The sequence below is a fragment of the Ostrea edulis genome, chromosome 2 (assembly GCF_947568905.1).
Source record: "Ostrea edulis chromosome 2, xbOstEdul1.1, whole genome shotgun sequence".
In the NCBI taxonomy this organism is placed as follows: Eukaryota; Metazoa; Mollusca; class Bivalvia; order Ostreida; family Ostreidae; genus Ostrea; species Ostrea edulis.
In genome coordinates this window covers 29,127,647-29,146,607 of record NC_079165.1, presented here as the reverse complement: position 1 = coordinate 29,146,607, position 18,961 = coordinate 29,127,647, and the positions used below count along the sequence as shown (strand labels likewise).

General features: G+C 36.9%; 1 protein-coding gene across 20 annotated transcripts in view; it reads right to left on the bottom strand.

Annotated features, from left to right (window-relative positions):
• The window catches only part of LOC125679208 (von Willebrand factor A domain-containing protein 5A-like), a 69,726-nt gene that overhangs the window by 50,069 nt on the left and 696 nt on the right, over positions 1–18,961 (bottom strand). For 15 of the 20 annotated variants that reach the window (XR_007371741.2, XR_008799864.1, XR_008799868.1 and 12 more), the window contains exons 2-12: positions 18,595–18,671; positions 18,158–18,360; positions 17,414–17,639; positions 17,107–17,294; positions 16,699–16,810; positions 15,757–15,861; positions 15,199–15,325; positions 11,099–11,240; positions 10,870–10,946; positions 6,923–7,037; positions 2,431–2,598 (exon numbers count right to left, since the gene is read on the bottom strand). Coding sequence is in view for 11 of the 20 variants with exons in the window: in XM_048918236.2 (XP_048774193.1) it covers positions 2,431–2,598; positions 6,923–7,037; positions 10,870–10,946; positions 11,099–11,240; positions 15,199–15,325; positions 15,757–15,861; positions 16,699–16,810; positions 17,107–17,294; positions 17,414–17,639; positions 18,158–18,360; positions 18,595–18,643 (1,512 nt within the window). In the remaining 9 variants the exon portion in view is untranslated. Of the gene's footprint in view, positions 1–2,430; positions 2,599–6,922; positions 7,038–10,869; positions 10,947–11,098; positions 11,241–15,198; positions 15,326–15,756; positions 15,862–16,698; positions 16,811–17,106; positions 17,295–17,413; positions 17,640–18,157; positions 18,361–18,594; positions 18,672–18,888; position 18,961 lie in introns of all 20 variants that reach the window. The other 5 variants (XM_056153700.1, XM_056153702.1, XM_048918238.2 and 2 more) reach the window with 3 other exon arrangements.

The following is an 18,961-nucleotide window of genomic DNA, read 5'->3' as shown; positions in this document are numbered from 1 at the left end:
TGTAACTTTGAATCAAGATTCATCTGATTAGGGAGGAAAATGGGTTTGGTAGTTGTTTCTATGAAGGCCTAAGATTTCATACAGGACAGAATTGTCTTAGTTTAAAAGTCCAAAGCGTTCGTTCTATAATCAATATAATGACTGATCTTGACCCAAAGTAAGCCGTCACCAATGTGTAGGAATGCATCCAGATTGTTGTTCTCAAGTAAAGCAAAACTGCTAGCGAGGGTGATTGGTAGTCCCACTAGTGCACACCACAAATCTCAAATATTCAACAACTAAGTCTACTTCTGTTTAACTTTAGTCATTAATTACGAACAAACGTACAAGCTACGTGTTTTACTTTTAAAGTAGAAAAAGGACAATATTATGTTTACCATTGCTCAATAATGAGAACTTTCTTCATTTTATGAATGCAAATCATGTAACTGGACTATGAGTGTTCAAAGGAACACATTTCGCCTGCAATGACGTCTTAATCCCATGGTACGATAAATGACCCTTAGACAATTGAATACAGACGGACATATAAACATACAACAGATAGTGTTCCCTAAGCGTCGTCATACTTAACAGACGACACAAATATAAAGATAGAACACACATGTGGAAAGAACTGTCTAGGTCATGAAAATTTAGAAGTACAAAATCCCATTTTGACTACCAATAAATTATCAAAAGAGGAGAGAGGCATGATTATTATTGGTAAACTTTCATAGTTTTGGCAGCAGTACACAGTGTGAAAAGCCTCTTTCAGTTCATAGATGTAGTGGGGAAGAGTGCGAAGTCCAACATCTCCATCACAAATATACACTAATGATGCAGACGAATATTCTTGGATTTCTTTAAAAAATCTTAAACCTCAGTTTGAGTTTTCTTTTATTTGAGCAGTCAAAATCTGAGTAAAATCTCAAACTTAAGTCCAACTTTCGACATATCCATTTTTTTTAATTTTTTATTTTTAGAAATCCAGGAGAGATTTCATGGAAGTGGTACGGATCAGGATATAGGGCGCATGGAGGGTGTGACCGGTCGACAGGGGATGCTTACTCCTCCTATGCACCTGATCCCACCTCTGGTGTGTCCAGGGATCCCTGTTTGCCCAACTATTTGTTTCTAATTTTTGTGAATGAATGCGTATGAAAATATTAATCAAAATGGTCAGTTTAAGGGTAATTACAAGGCAAGGCATCCAGAAAAAATAAGTTTTAGACTACAGGGGGTATCTCATATTATTCAGTAATTGTCAGATTTACGGTTAACTGTTATCATGCCATGTAGACTTTGACTGTACAAATCAATGGTCAACCAAATGTTTCTTTACTGTGCTGACTGGTGAAAAATTAAATAATTTCAATGTGTAAATCATAAATATAACAGCGGAGAATGGTTATTTTCAGGTTTAGTTCTTTGTATGTTTTAAGTGCAAAGATTATTTTTAATAATCTTTTATTCCAACTTTGAAAATACTTTATGAATTTCATAACTTCGTTTGAGCTCCAAATATCAATAAAATTTGCGCATACAGTTAAACGCTTTCTTCGATGATCATAGCTTTATCATCGCATGCATTAGAGTCATCGACCTCTAGCATACATCTTTAATTTCGGTGACAAGGCACGTATACATTACGTAAGTAAGGTTTTCACAATGGCTTAAATCTAAGCACTCGGCACACCTCGGTCGATTCCATCTGATGATGCAGGGTATCGTAATCAGCCGAGGTTAGCCGAATGGTATTTAAGCAATTCAGACGAAGGAAATGTTACGTCAGGTAAACGTGATGATAGCACCATCATTCAGTACGATTCAAGGTACTGTAGTAGGCCTTGTATTTTACTTATTAATTTCATAGACATGTCACGTTTTATTTATCATGAGGTGTGAAACTTTTGAAACAAAATATGAAAATGCAGACTTTTTTGTATGCATGTATTTTATAAATTTATTTTGATGACCATTTCATCATCTTCGTCAAATTAAGAAGTCAGATGTTTCTTTAATCTTAGTGAAAGTTACCTAACAAATTAAGTTCCTTACTTATAACGCTAAAATTAACGATCTCTGGTGGTATTCTGGTAGTTATGGCGGTCGCTGCGCAACCGCAAGATCTTGAATTTTCAATCTCGGCGCCGCGTTACACCTTCGATGCTTAACAAAGTAAGAAATCGTTCCTTCGCCATGTGTTCGGCATGTAGAAGCAAACTCACGCGGGCAGTGGGAACGACCTTCAAAACAGATGTCCCAGGTCAAGGTAGGCGTTATCACAATTATTTAAAATCCTTACTGCAATAGCCATGAGCGTCCTACGTTAGTCTTCTTTTTTACCTAAAGCTGATTAAGTCTCTAAGAATATCAATTACTTTATAAAAGCAAAATTCCCCTTGGTGAAAAAGGTATAAAGTCTTTTATCTTATAAGGTTTGAATACCTTTGAAACATCACCAGATATGATTCCATATAAAATGAGTGCCTCTCCTTGAAAAACCGGCGGGACTTTTTCCGGAGCATTGATAACAGAGCAACCTTTAGGGAGCTTCCATGTCAAGGTGGCGTCTGTTATTCCACACTGCACACTGTTCTTCATCACAGACATGACCTACAAATCACAGACACTCTTTAGTTTAATGAAATGCGTTAGTACCACAACAGCCATGTAAGCCGAGCAGCAAAAGTTTCACACAGCAATTTTTTCCCAACGCCTTTAACTTAGAGTTACTCCTGAAAGAAACACGTAGGCATCATTTAAACAGAAAGCAAATAAATTCAGCAATTGATATATGTAATAACTGTGACCCGTCAACAGGGGATGCTAAGTTATTCTAAACACCATCCCACCTTTGGTGTTTATAAAGTTTACACTTGCCCTTCCATCAATTTTCTATTCTTTTTAAATACATTTATTTGCGAGGCTGATCACTGTTCGGTACCTTTATCCTTTCCATGGTGCTAACGACATGTACATGCCGTTGTTCGTTAGGATTAAGTATTTGTGAGCCATCTTTCTGGTAGTAAAGATTAAGGTATAAGAATCCTACATAATATTAAATATTGAAATAATATGTCTAAAACATAATCGTATGAAAACCTGCAAAATTAAAATGAACTACTATTTTGCCTTGCTTTAAAGACCTAACCCTATTACCTAGGGTAATTTATTCGTCAGCTAGGTTCATTCATTCATTAAATAAGGTACTAGTAATTCAGTCATGAAGAAGGTTCATTCATCAGATAGGATCATTAGACAGGATCATTCATTCATCACTTAGACTAATTCAATCATCACCTAGGGTCATCCATTGATTCCGATCTAACAGGATTCTTGCTAAATTTCTGTAGAAAATTTAAAAGACCAGTGTTGGTAGTTTCTTTTATATCCAAGAGACATTTTCCTCGTCATGGGTTTGTGATTCTTCACACGTGACCGACTTTTAACGCTCATATCCTATTGGCGGACAATAATATTATGTATAGGCTTGATCAACAAACCTAATACAGTGAACTGTTTTATTTTGTCAAGAACCACATCACAGCAACGAATTTATTGTATATTCTGCTGCGTACGCCATATTGCCGTTTGTATTTTTGCGTATGATGTCTTATGGATTGATTGATTGTTTCTGGTTTTACGCCGTTTGTTTTGGCATTAAATGAAGTATGTTCGGTTGTGAGTGTTGGAGATTCCCTGACGGCCCCCAGTGAACCTACACGAAATTCAGGAAAACGATCTTTTGCGTGCCAAGGAGGTTCGCGTTGTGATTTAAGTTAATGGAAAGTCACAAGATTACATTCAGGCAGAAGTTCTCTCTTACGTAGATAAGAACGTGTTGATTTAAAATGTAAATGGAGCGGCAAGAACATTTTACAAGTCAGTTTGGTATTACATCTGAGAACTTTACCTCTTTCATTACTTTAATTAGAGTACTATCTGATTGTAATTGCGGTTCATCGTGGCGTTTCTGTTTAGAGTAGAATTCTATGCAAGCAGTTTTAGTTCTGGAAAATATTTAAACCATTCACATTAGCCAACTTTTTTTTTAGACAAAAGTGTAGTTTTCGCTCAGTGGAATTCATATTTTAACAGAACGAAGTCATTAATATATAGGCTTCCATAAAAGTCGTTTTTAGTAATGTTTATACTAAATAATGTAACCGTTCAAATACTTCCGTGTGGCAGGCCAATTTCTTGTTCGAAATTGTCTAAAAAAGTAGATTCTAAGCGAACATTGAAATGAATAATATTATAAAGATCTTCTAAGATACCGTATTTAAGTGTGCTATCAATTTCTCATATTTATGTAGCAATATTCCATTATCACCTACATATGGTGTTTATATCTCTCAACTGATTCGATACGCAAGAGCTTGTTCTGCGTATGGTCAGTTTTTAAATCGAAGCAGGCTACTGACAAACAAGTCGATGGTGCAGGGGTTCCAACAATCAGCATTTCGCAAATTTTATTGTTGTTATAACGATCTAGTTTGCAAATATAACCGTTCATTGGGTCAAATGCTGCTTGACGTGTTTCATGCCGGTTTTTAGGCGTTCTTGGCACGCTGATCTTGACTACGAATAATTCCGTTTACCTGATTATAGAATATAGGGTCACAGCAGGTGTGACCAGTCGATAGGGGATGCTTACTCCTCCTAGGCACCTGATCCCACCTCTGATATATCCAGGGGTCCGTGTTTATGTATTTGTTGGTTCAATGCTGTCATGTCGGTTTCGTAAATCTCATAACATTGACCCCTCCTTGGTACTCCTAATCTTTTTAGATTTACTGTTCATGAATGTCATGCAAGTCGTGATATCTGTCAAACAGTATGTCTTTATTCTGATTCAGTCCATAGTGGATTTTACCAATTACAGGTATACCATCTCTATCTTTTAAAATCAACAAGGATGTAGAATGTTCTTTTTTGAAAATTCAATAAGGAGAGCTCCAGATGTCAACTTTTTAACACATTTCGGAGTTCCAGCTATTGCTTGTACACCGTTTTGTATAACAAAAGGCGAAATCTTTGTTAAAGGCTTGTCTGACAGTTCTGCTTCAAGTGTGACGAAACGGGGTCAGTGCTCACTAACTGGTAATCTGCTCATTATTTATAGAGGTTTCTAAAGCTGTTGAAAAAACAACATTTTTTAAGTAGCCATAATAAAATGAGTAATATTTTGGATTCCTTGCTTCCCATCCGCCTTGGAGCGCCAACAAGAGCGATCTCAGGTATAATGGACTTCCAATAAGAGTGACACCAAGATTGATTTATTGAATATTGTTTAACGTCCATCTCGAGAACATTTCACTCATATGGAGACGTCACCACTGCCGGTGAAGGGCTGTAAAAGTTAGGCCTATGCTTGGCGCTTATGGCCATTCAGCAGGGAGGAATCTTTATTGTGCCACACCTGCTGTGACACGTGGCCTCGGTTTTTGCGGTCTCATCCGAAGGACCGCCCCATTTAGTCGCCTCCTACAACCAAGGGGTAACTGAAGACCTATTCTAACCCGGATCCCCAAGGGATTTGTGACACCAAGAGGATACAAAGAATCTACACTCAGGCAAGATTTATCTGATTGACTCACCAGTTGCGGAAGCTCTAGTAAAGCGGGTTTTTTTTTTTGCAACGGGGGGGTGGGGGGGGGTGGTGAGTTCGAGGCTCACTCGTGCCATGACCGCGTTAAACCTAAGACGTTGAAATAGGTAGTAATTGCTCATTCACCAAACGGTAGGGAATCACGGGTCGTTTGGACATCACCTTAAATCGGCGGAAAGCGTTGGCACGATAAAGAACTGCTACGTCCCTGAGCGCTAAGCATAGGTCTAAATCCGTGGTACTTTATCTACAGCTGGTGACGTCTCGATATGAGTGAACATTTCTCGACAGTACGTAAAACAAATACACAATCAATCTAATTGACCCTAAGCTAAGTTTGATGTATACATATCGACATGAAAATGTTGGTGTATTTGAAAATTGCAAAAAACGAGATAGAAATTCATTAGGACATTACAAGTACATCAATACTATGACATGAAGATATCATCAGTTCGGTATGACCAGCCCATCGATCAAGTCTGGTCTAGCAGAAGTCGGGGCCAAAGTTGAGTGTTGGTCAATAGACAAGATAAACTCAAGTGTCTGTAAGTCTCAGCAACCAGGATATCTTATTTCGTCCCTTGGGGTTGCAGCCCACGGCAAACTGGTTGCCCCCATTTTGTCTCTTCTTACGAACAGGCAAAGGGGTGCCGAGGACCCATTCTTTTCACACCTGGATCCACAGTATACATTGTATCCGATTCGCGTACATTATCAAGAAGGATAATTCGCTGCCAGTATATGATAAACGGTTAATGGGATATATTCACCCGACATTGTTTGTAGTGGGTTTCAGGAGAATGAAATTGTAAACACGTTCGGTGTTCTCTCAATTCTAAGTTCTATTGGCCAAAATGTTTAAGTGACAAAGTAGCATAAATAATGGCTGAGGTATACTTAGCAGTTTGATGAAATTGTACTTTGTGATAACTCTGTAAATACGTGCATTTGATAGAGTTACCTTTATACTTCCATATATTATTTCACCAAATCTGCGTAATTACCTATACACTTTTATTTATAAAGCATTTCAAAAAAAAAAAAAATGAGTTTACCAAAACTTTATCCACAAATATCAATAGTATACCTTATTAATCCGCCAAAACACCGGCTATATAATGTATTACACAATTACATAACAACAACAAGCGACTAACATTTCCACATTTAAGACAGAAGTTAACAGTTTTAAACACTACCATGAAGCAATTGATGGAAAACTAAAGCAGTCAGATTTCCTATACATTCGTAAAACACATGTACCATGACTCGCTTCCTGTTCATGTGTTTTAACCTTTATCTTTATTTATTGAGTTTTCTTACCTTGGATTGCAGTCGATCAGTATCTTTCACAAATGTTGCCTTCCCTTTGCTGGCTTTGGCAACCTCCCTGATTAATTCTGTGGAACAACCGTCCCCAATCCCGAATGTAAACACTCTGCATAAAACGGACGGAGTTTACACTTGTTGAGTTAACAAAACATCAAACCTTTGTCGTATATGCATTAAAACTTTACAAAAATCAGTAGCTTGTAGATAATATTTCTATAATACTACAATAATACGATTAACTAGACCCGATCTCGTTGTGAAGAACGAGAAAGTCTTCTGTTTGATTCTGTAGTGATGCGACGCAATACAGATGACAATTCTAACCCTAAAAGAACAAGCATACTTTGTCTTATAATGTTTGTAGAAAACTATTTGCAGTTTTAGAGATATTAAGACTCAAAATTTGGAACATAAGGTCCGTTTAAAATCCTCATTACGTAACCGATCACCACAATGGTGACACCGTCCCGTGGGGATCCGGGTTAGAATAGGTCCTCAGTACCCCCTTGCTTGTCGTAAGAAGCGACTAAATGGGGCGGTCTTTCGCATGAGACCGCAAAAACCGATATCCCGTGTCACAGCAGGTGTGGCACGATAAAGATCCCTCCCTGCTCAATGGCCCTAAGCGCCGAGCATATGCCTAAATTTTGCAGCCCTTCACCAGCAGTGGTGACGTCTCCATCTGAGTGAAATATTCTCGAGAGGGACTTTAAATAATATTCAATCAATCAATGGTGACACCAGTAATCACTTATTACATAATCGTCATTTTGCTAACATCGGTAGTTGCAGAAAGCCAGATCGTACAACTTTGCTTAGATGATGAAAGGTGAAAATAACGAACAGTGATCAATCCCATAACTCCTATAAGCAATACAAAATAGATAGTTGGGAAACACGGACCCCTGGACACACCAGAGGCCCCTCAAATTCTGTATACATGTACGTTTTAAATATTTTTGAACCCTCCTCGCCCTTAATTGAGGGGCTGGTCCCAAAGAGTTGATATCGTGGTATGGTTCTTCTCATTATATACAACTTTTGTTCTAAAACGTATATTGAAATGTTTTACAGTTTCAAGACAATTTGGATATTGAACTTAACCCCGTAATTCTTTTAAAGAGTTCGCAAGATTGATTTTATATTGTTTAAAATATTTCATTCAAATGGAGACGTCACCATTGCCGGCGAAGGGATGCAAGATTTAGCACTATGCTCGGCGTCTACGGCCTTTGAGCAGGGATGGATCTTTAACGTGCCACACTAGCTGTAACACGGAACCTCGGTTTTTGCGGTCTTATTCAAAGGATCACCCATTTAGTTGCCTTTTAAAACAAGCGAGGGGTAATGAGGACCTCTTCTAACGCCGATTTCCACGGAATAGAGTTCGCAAGAAGGATTTAGAAGATTGGATATCTCTACTCATTTTTTTCTTTAACGCTTTATTTCTTTTTTGAGAGATATATTAAAGCATTTCAATTTTGTACATTATTACCCTATAAATACCTTATTACGTAACCAATTATCAAGATATCAGTCTGAGCAATTATCGTTCTATAATGCGTTAAAAACTTCTTCTTTTTCGTTAAGAGATAAACAGCATGAACGTTTAGTACAGTATTCCCCTAAATATTCTTTATTACGTAATCAATGTTGAGCATTGTAGAACGTTGAAATAGACAAATTTCAATAATGCTTAACAAATTCTTTGTAGTTTTTGAGATATTTAGAAAATACGTTTGACCTCTCTCAGTCCCCTACTACAGGTAACTAGTCCTTAAAACTTGATATCGTCGAATGCGTCTTGTCATTATCTACCATTTTTCCTGTACAACGTTTAAGAAAATGTTTATAGATTTAAGATAATTGGGATATCAAATTTTATAGATCGACCCTGACATTAAAGAGGATACTTTAAAAGGTGACGGAAGAAAAAGTGAAGATGACACGTTGTTAAGAATAACTTTCTGAACAATTTATGTTTTCTAACGCTTATACAAAATAGTTTTGATTAAAAGAGAGAGGGTATCGAACTTTCATAAATTATTTCCCAATAAATCCCTTATTACGTAATCAAGTATCATTTTGATGACGCCAGCAGATGCAGAACGTCGTAACAAACTACTTTGCTACAATAATGGTTACCAAGTTCTTTAATATGTTATACGGTGTGACCGTTGAGACGAGCGAAGCCCATTAACATCATATCACACCACTTATAGACATTTTATTCTCCTCTTCATTTAACGCGGGAAATTTAACACAGTGGATGTAAACAATTACATTGTGACGTCATATTAACTGCAGTGTTTTTTCTTCTCTCAAACAAAGCAAAAACAAAACATTTGAAGTGATGAGAAAGCTTGTCTGGAATTTAAAAACGTTTATGATACATTCTAACCAATCTAATTAATATTTATTTTAATTACGGGATTGTCAATGAAGTATACCGCAGTGACGGCGACATTTTTCCAGAAGCATTATGGGTAATACTCATCTTTTTTCAGTTGATGAAGAGCAAATCACGTGACTCATAAGTGTAATCATTGGAGCTTCGCTCGTCGCGTCGCTTCGCTCGCCAATATGTTGTACGGTGTGACCGTTGAGACGAGCGAAGCCCATTAACATCTTGCAACACGACTTATAGACATTTTATCCGCCTCTTTATTTAACGCGGGAAATATCATGCGGTGGATGTAAACAGTTACATCGTGATGTCATATTAGCTGCAATTTTCTTCTTCTTTCAAACCAAGCAAACACAAAACGTTTGAAGCTATGAGAAATTTTGTCTGGAATTTAAAAACGTTTATGGTACATTCTAAACAATCTAATTAATTTAATTACGGGATTGTCAATGAAGTATACCGCAGTGACGGCAACATTTTCCCAGAAGCATTATGGGTGATACTCATCTTTTCTCAACTGATAAAGAGCAAATCACTTGACTCATATGTGTAATCATTGGAGCGAGCTCGTTGGGTCGCTTTGCGACGCGAGCTTTGCTCGCTTTTAGAAAGTACTTTTGACACTTCTCGACCCCTTATTGAAGGGGCTGACGTGTAAAAGTTGATAGTGTTAAATAGATCCCGTTGTTATATATAGCTTTTGTTCTATATGATGTAAAACTTATACGGTACCAACTTTAATGCACCAGATGCGCATTTCGACAAATAATGTCTTTTCAGTGATGCTCAACCGAAATGTTCGATATCCAAAATAATGATAAACTTGCTAGAGCTATTTTAGGGAAATACAGAGTGCCAAAAAGTGCAGTCAAATTCGTCTAAAGATAAGAGATATGCAAGAGGGAGATAATCTTTAATTTTGAAATGAATTTCTAAATTTTATCGCAGCAATTAAATGTTCATCCGTATTTTCAAGCTAGTAATGAAGTACTTAGCTACTGGGCTGTAGAGACCCTCGGGGACTAACAGTTCACCAGCAGAGGCCTCGACCCAGGGGTCATAATGTAAAACTTATATATAACAAATTATTTTTGTATGGAAAGATATTTACGAAAACATCTCCAAAATTGCACGTAGAATTTGTTGCACTTTTTCGAGCCCCACCAAGATCCGGGCCTTTTTGCTTTAGAGAAATTTAAATACTGTTGTGTACATCTACACACTTTCTTTTATAATCGCTGAAAATTTCAAGTTGATATAACTGACCCTTCAAATTAAAACATAAACGTCATTATCTTACGTCATCAGTGACGCAAGTAAATTGGGGGGTTATCCAGTTTAAATGAGTATCTGTCATCCCTGAAACATTGAGGAAAATCAGTCCATGTATTTCCGAGAAATCGCCTGAACAAAAAGTATATGAATAATAATAATAGTAGAGAAAAATCCTTAAGAATAACAATAATGGCTTCAGTTAGAAATGGAAGAACTTATAATAATCATATAAACCATATATATATATATATCATACCGTGTGTTCTTTTGTTTTTTCACTAAATCAACTATTACAGTTACATTCCAAACTCCTCCGTCCGTAAGCAAGAAAACCTAAAGAGAATTAATGAGAGATTGATAAAAGAACTCGATCAGGTCAATTCAACAGACTATATTTTAAACCAATTCCATTTACATTGTATCAAGACCGTGTATTTCATGTAATCTTAAAAGAATTGTGTAGCGTTTTGTTAAATGAAACTCACTTGTCTTGCATAGGAACCTGAGGGTTCATGCTTGAAGACATTTTGAAGTGGTTCCAATATTTCCGTTCCTCCCATATCTGCATCCATACTTTTCTGTAAATTCAGAGCCTTCTCTAAGTTCTCCTCGTTATACACCACGCTCCTTAAAGTTATAATAAAAATATAGTTCATATCAAATTATATACATAATTTGCATTGAATTCACGTCATTTGAAGCAAGGAACTTGTGGACCAGAGCACTCACTACTTGATTGCTCTTGTGGGATATCAAACTGCATGTAACTTTTAACCCCAGTCACACTAAAACAAGATCCAATATTTGGACAACCGCACAGAGTTGTGGGCGATCGTGGATTATTTTCACAAATTGAAGACTGAAGATATGTTTTCCTAAAACAATCTTACAATGATTTTACCATATGTAAAACTTATACGGTACCAATTTTGATGCACCAGATGCACATTTCGACAAATTATGTCTCTTCCGTGATGCTCAACCGAAATGTTTGAAATCCGAAATAACAATGAAGTTTTAGAGCTATTATAGGCAAAAACATTGTGCCAAAAAGTGGAGTCAAATTCGTTTAAGGATAAGAGCTATGCGTGAGGGAGATAATCCTTAATTTTGAAATGAATTTCTAAATTTTATAACAGCAATATTTTTAACTTTTTAAAAATATCTTTACCAATTGTAATGATTACCATTTCCTCGTGAATGCGAGAAAGCTGTAAACAATGTTCGTTGGTTGGTTGTATATTCTTTAACGTCCCGATCGAGAATATTTCACTGATATGGAGACGACACCATTACGAACATTGTCCGTCTCGTGGGGATCCGGGTTAGAGTAGGTCCTCAGTACCCATTCTTTGTCGGAATAGGCGACTACATGGGGCGGTTCTTTGGATGGGATCGCAAATCCGACGCCCCGTGTCACAGCACGTGTATCACGATACCCCCCCCCCCCCTGTTCAATGATCGTAAGTGTCAAGCATATGCCCAAATTTTGCAGCCCTTCATCGGCAATGGTGACGTCTCCATGTCAGTGAAAAATTCTCGAGCGTCCTGATATATATCCAACCAACCACACGGCGAACTTACATGATAAAGAATGAAATAATTTCATCAATTATGCGTTTTCTGCAGTACAAATGTACTGTGATGTCCAAAATTATTAATACAATATTTCAAATTTGTCTTATTTTTGGAGCTTTGCAACAAAGAGGTAGGGATTTTGAATTTGTTGCTTTATGGAACTGCATTGAAGAGTTTATTCCCTTTTCTATTATAAGCTAATAAAACAATACTTGCGCATCACGAAAACACTTCATTCTATTACATTAAAATTTTATCAATTCTTACCAAATAGAGAATTACAGGGAAGCATAAGAACGGAAATTACTTGCACAAGAGAAAAACGGATGTTTCCTCAACATTTTTGTCCTCAGGCTGATTAACCCTTAGATTGTGCAAAAAGGAAATATTTGCTCTCTTAAAACAATATAGCATTCGTCGATCAAGTTTTGTCACAGTCTTATGATTTTCTGGTTCACATGTATTAGCTATTATATTTGTCATTTCAGAATTAATAGTGGGTTATTTTCGAAATTGAACAAAGACAAAAGGTCGGTATCCTCTGATGAAATACTATTGGTGCCTTCTTTATACATTTTGAATTGTATAGAATGTCCTTTAAATTTATCTTTTTAATTTGTGTAAAGCCGACCAGTCATCAAGGAGAGTCTCCAAATGATGGTCATATTAAAAGTTATAGAATTTCTCTCACAGTGGTGGCACTTGTATGAAAATTATGTGTGACCTTGGCTAAATGGCCCGAGTTCAACGCTAAAATGTAGTTTGCTAAATCATAAACAACATTTATGTCAAAAAATGGGTATATATTTTTCCTTCTCAATACAAAGTTTTGCTCTAGACACAGAGAGGGATGAAATTCAAAGGACAGAGAAACAGACCAACAGACAGCATTCACTATTTCATTTTGGTTTTTATACTACCCGGTAGTCTTAGTTGCTGGGATAGGCAAAACTCGGCTTGCTTGCTTGTACAGCTGACCATGATACAGAAAGTTAAGTTTTAACAGAACCGCTCCAGCTATCGTCCAAACTGGGGTACTTGGAACTGTCCGGGAGTATCATTCCATAAACATGCACTTGCATCACCTAAACTTATATCAATGTACTCACTATATTTGTTAGATTATCTGAAGTAAAGAACAGGATTTTTATTGATACCCCCCCCCCCCATGATTCATTGTCGGTAAATATGCCGTATAGGTCCGTCCTAAACATAGACACCTGATCAAGAGATCACAAAACTTAAGAACGGGATTTTTAAGTATCTAATGTACCACTGTTGAGTCACACAATATAGATCTCCCAATGTCCTTTATGTTTCTTAAGACTGAGCATATTTTGTTCATGTGTGTTCTCTATTTGTGATGTTTTATAATACAAGGGCGAGTCAACAAGTAACCAGCCTATCCTATTTCCGATTGACCGAGACGGTCACGATTTTCATGCCTTGTTTCAATACATGTTTTATACCTGGGTAAAAAATTGCACATTCTTTAATAATATATTGAATGTCAAACTTGGCTAGTGATGCAAAGACATGCTTTTCATCTAAAGTTGAGTACCGTGCTATAATTCGGTTCTTGTATATAAAAGGTAAAACAGGCAAAGAAATACACGGCGAGTTATCCGATATTTATGGGTCTTCTGCACCATCTTATGCTCAGGTTGAATTCTGGGATGGGGAATTCAAATGCGGTAGAACGTCTTTAGAAGATGAAGCCAGGTCTGGACGCCCACTGGATGCCACCGACGAAGAAATGCGTAAGAAAGTTCGGGATCTGATTTACTCTGAGAGGCGAATTCAGGTGGAAGAAATAGCGCAGGCATTAGGCATTTCACATGGTAGCGTTTCAACAATCCTACATGATCGTTTAGGTATGCACAAGCTAACAGTCCGTCGGGTCCCCAAATCCCTTAGCGATGAGCAAATTGCAACCAGTGTATCAGTATGCAGTGCCTTGTTGAAGGCGTTTGGTGACTGTAGATAGGACTTGGGTTCATTATTATGAGCTAGAGAATAAAGCTCAAGAGTCGTCAGGGTAGGGCCTCGGTCCTCGAGGCCACAGAAGCTCAAGACGCAACCATCTGCTGGCAAAGTGATGACCACAGTATTAAGGGACGCAAAAGGTGTTATTATGTTTGACTTTTTATCCAAGAGAAGTAAAATAACTGGAGTGTACTATGCAAACTTGCTAGACCAGCTGCGAACCGACATCCGTGAAAAACGCCGAGGTAAACTCTCTAAAGGTAATTTGCTGCAATGGGACAACGCGAGAGTCCACACTTGCAAAGTTGGAATGGATTCTATAGAGCAAAACGGTTATGAATTAATATCAGATCCTGCCTATTCCCTGACGTAGCTCCTAGCGACTTTCTTTCTACTCTCAAGCATGGCAAATGAATACCCGTGGACGTCATTTCCGGTCTGACGAAGAAGTCGTGACGGCAGTGAGGAGTGGGTCAATGGAAAGGACACTGACTTTTTGAGTTCTGGGCTGATAACACTTAAGCACAGTTGGTCTAAGTGCACCATACTAGAGGGTAATTACATCGAAAAAGAAGAGGTGGATCTCACCGGAAATAAGTTAGGCTGGTTACTTATTGACTCGACTTCGTAAATTAATTCTGGCTTAAAACCTTTCATTTTCAGTAAAGTAAATTAGCTTTCTCCTTGTTTATAATGAAAAATTAAAGACAACAAACAGTGATTAATATCATAATTTCTATAAAGAATACATAATTAAAAGAAGGGCAAACATGGACCACCCCTAGACACACCAGACTTATGAGTAGATGCCTAGAAGGAGCAAGTATCCCCTGTGGACCTGTCACACCCTCAAAAGCACACGAGGAAGAATTTTACTCGGACCCTGTAATTCAATGTGCTGCTCTAGTACATATCTGGATTTCTAGGCCAAAGTGCAGAACCTCTACATACGCTAGAGGTCAGAAAATTTCAAACAATAAAGGATAAACATTCTATGACATTTTCATATGTACACACTCACGTTGGAAACAAAGTTGAAAAACTTGATCCAAAACTCACAACGTTGAACTTGCAGTTTAGAGGAAGACTTTTTAACAGCAACAATAAGGCTTCTTTCGCTTTCTCAATCCGAGTTCCCATCATTGACCCTATTCAAAATAGAATTACGTTTCTATTCACCATATATCACTTTGAGTTAACAACAAGTGTAACCCGTTTACGTTTTCTAACAACAAAATTAAAGGACGTCTCATCAAAAATGGAAACTAAATAAAAGTGCACCAGATATTTGGCACATTTCTTGGTGACGTGGTAGTGAATAAAATCAAATTAACTACATGTACATTTATATCATCAACACAAACTTTTAACTTTGATCTGTAAATGCATTTCTTTCTTCAGAAAAGTCGAGTAGGAATGAACATAGCAATTGCTATGAATTTCGACATGGAGGATGCATTCTTTAAAAATTCTGTAACCTGTCACTAATGGGGGTCTTACATGTAGGAAAGTGCCATGTGTTATTCAAATCAGCATTCAACCTTTCAATAAGGATAGTATAGAAAGAATTTGTTCTTACCAGACCGGTCGACGATAAACACAAATTCACAAGGCATGTCGGTATCCAGATCCTTGAATTCAGGGGAAAAGTTGACCATCAGTACATCCGACGACATAAACCCATCTGTGAGTATATACAATTGTTAAGTCTTCAGTCTTTGACGACACTCTCAAAACAACAGTACAGGAAATGGTACATAATACGCCCATCTCAAGTGTATATATGTTTATATGGAATTTTTCTATGACACTGATTAGTAAACATATCAAAAATGCCATGAGTTATAGAACTTTAATTAAGGTAGTATCAGCACATAACCATGCTGAGATCTACTTCCTTTTACATCGTATGAATGAAAGGTTATAGCTTAAACTATGTTACAGGAGGTAGATAGACCACCAAAAATCCCTGTGTGTAAAATATACTTCCAATATTGACTAGGTCCAACACATTGTAATTTTTTCAACATCGACGAAACTTAGAAAATTGCTGATATTATAAATCAAACTCTTGCATACATTCAAGTTGTTTACAAAGGCATCAGTTTTAAAACTGAGAAGTTAAACGGACCACCCGTGTTATTTCCAGAAAACAGACAATTCAACAATTTGAAGAAAATAATAATTCTTGACAAATGCACATTTTCAATACCCATACAGACACTGTAAAATAAGATGGTGTTAGCTTTATAACTGTGAGATGAGAGAGATTGCATTTTGTATCTATTTTTTTTTAATTAAGTGGTTAAACTCCTGCAAGAAAGGTTTAAATAGATCAAAATTGCAATATGATATAGAGTGACTCGCAAAGAAACTACAGTTTCAGTCTGATATGTAACAGAGAAATGAAAGTCGAAACAGAAACGGACGGACGGACGTACAGACATAGCTGTACCATAACACGTCGCGTCTAAAGACGGACGTATAATATAAGTTAGTTGTATTTTAATTCAGTTCTAACTTTCACTATCTTTAATTCCTTCCTCAATCACTGCTTTTGGCTTTTCAAACCCTTTGTAACGCAATACCATTGAAAAATCAGAACCATGTTCAAGCTTTCTTGATGATGTTATCTACAAATAAAATTAATCCTTGCATTTGAACGTCTGTGTCAGTACTATCAAACCAATCAAGTCTCTCAAAATTTAATTGAGAAAATACTGGAACCTTAAAATGAATATGAATTTTCCTATATTAATCATTGCATCTGCTTCTCTTATTTGACTTTTAACACTCGAAATACATGTATAGATTTGATTTTCTAAAACTATTAGCTTTGTAGAAAACAATAATTTCCACAAAATGAAGACAAAAATGAAACATCAAATAAATCATTCATATGTGTTGATGGACGAAGATGGTAGTTCACCTTTTTCTCAATTATATCGGCCAGTACATCGATTTCCATCTTATTTCCGGACTCCATCAGATTTTTACCCCCAGCAACAACAATTTCCACGTTCATTGTGAAGTCTGGATAATACGTCATACCGATGTCGGATTGAGATGTAAGTGTCTTTGTAGTATCCAAGGAGTCCTCTGACTTGGATTCTTCTGCTAGTAATTTAAAAATGAGCTATGAACTGAATTTTCTTCTCCTTTACAAACTTTTGACTTAACCTTACATGTATGTGCATTCAATATGACAGATGAGATTTTATTAAATATAAACTCACTGCATTTGGGTGCATATCTTGGATTGAGAACTATTGGAAGCATAAACGTTCCTGTATTATCGGAACTCAAGTCCAGTTCTCGTGTGTAAGCAAAAGTCAGCTTGGCTGCTGTCTTGGCAGGAAGATTCCCAAGCTGCATCCGAAAGATGTCGCCAGCATTATCATCTTCTCCCATGTACATAGCAGTATAACCCGAATCTACGGCATCCTGGTACGTCTGTTTAGCCTGTTATGTTAACAAATTTCAGATCGCTAAATCATTCAACATTTATTAACAGTGTTCCGTCACACATTCTTCAAAGATAGGAATACCTTGGTCCAACCGAGATAGCTTTATATCATGCCTTATTCTTAAACGAAAAAATGATAAAGTATTGCGCATTTTCGGTTAAATTTAAGCATTTTATACCATAATTGAGATATCATGTGGTGTGAAAAGTGAAGATTTCGAAAATTGACCAATCTCATAAATATAAATAGATTATATATATATATATATATATATATATATATATGTGAAAAGAAAACACAAAAATCCTCCGACGGACACAACAGGCGGTCAGAAAAGCTCACTCGAGCTTTAAGCTCAGGTAAACTAAAAACACAAGGTTTCTTTGACTAGCGTTGAGACGGGGGGGGGGGGGGGGGGGGGAGGTCGTACCACCAGCAATCAATTGAAAGTGTTGCTCGATATGCAATTACTAGAAGGAATGCAGAAATCATACCCGTATACAGTGATGATACCTGAGATTTTTCCTGAATCTCTGCTACTATAGTCCTCTTGTCTATCTCGGCCTCAAACTTGTAGACCGCCGAATCCGTATCCAGTGGAAACACGAACTCGGTCTCCATGTTCTCGTCAGTGTCGTTCACGTAATGGAGGTCCGACTTCACATTGGCGATAAATCCGTGGATGGACACCTGGATGTCGGCTTTCTTCAGCGGAACTACTCATATGAATGCATACAAAAAAAGTGTAAAACTTTGTAAGTATGTTATCACTAACATTTAACATTTTTCAATCACTTGCACTTCTGCTAACATACAATGTCGTGCATGGACAGTGTTTGTATACCATTCTTCACATGATTTTATAATTGAATTATATCTAAAATATACATTCACACACACACACACACACACACACACACACACACACACAGCTATGTGAATAATCATACCACTGTGCTTCTGTGTCCCTGACAGTAGTCCACATATTGAATTGCTCATAGTGCCACCACTTGATTAGTTAAATCAACTGAAATAGAAGTATGATAAACTTTACTTGGTAACCAAAAACTCTGGGTATATATTCGTAATACACTGTACTATGAAAAATAATGAATTCATAGCTACAATTTTACTTCTAAGTGCAAAACGACTAAATTTAATGCTGCATGCCGCACGAAGAGTCCACCGACTCTTGATGAATTTTTGTGACATTTTAAATTCATTTTAAATATACAGCACAATACCTTTTTATGATAAATCATTATCATTTATTTTTTTTTTCTGTCGTCATCATCATTCTCTCGATTCAAGTGCATC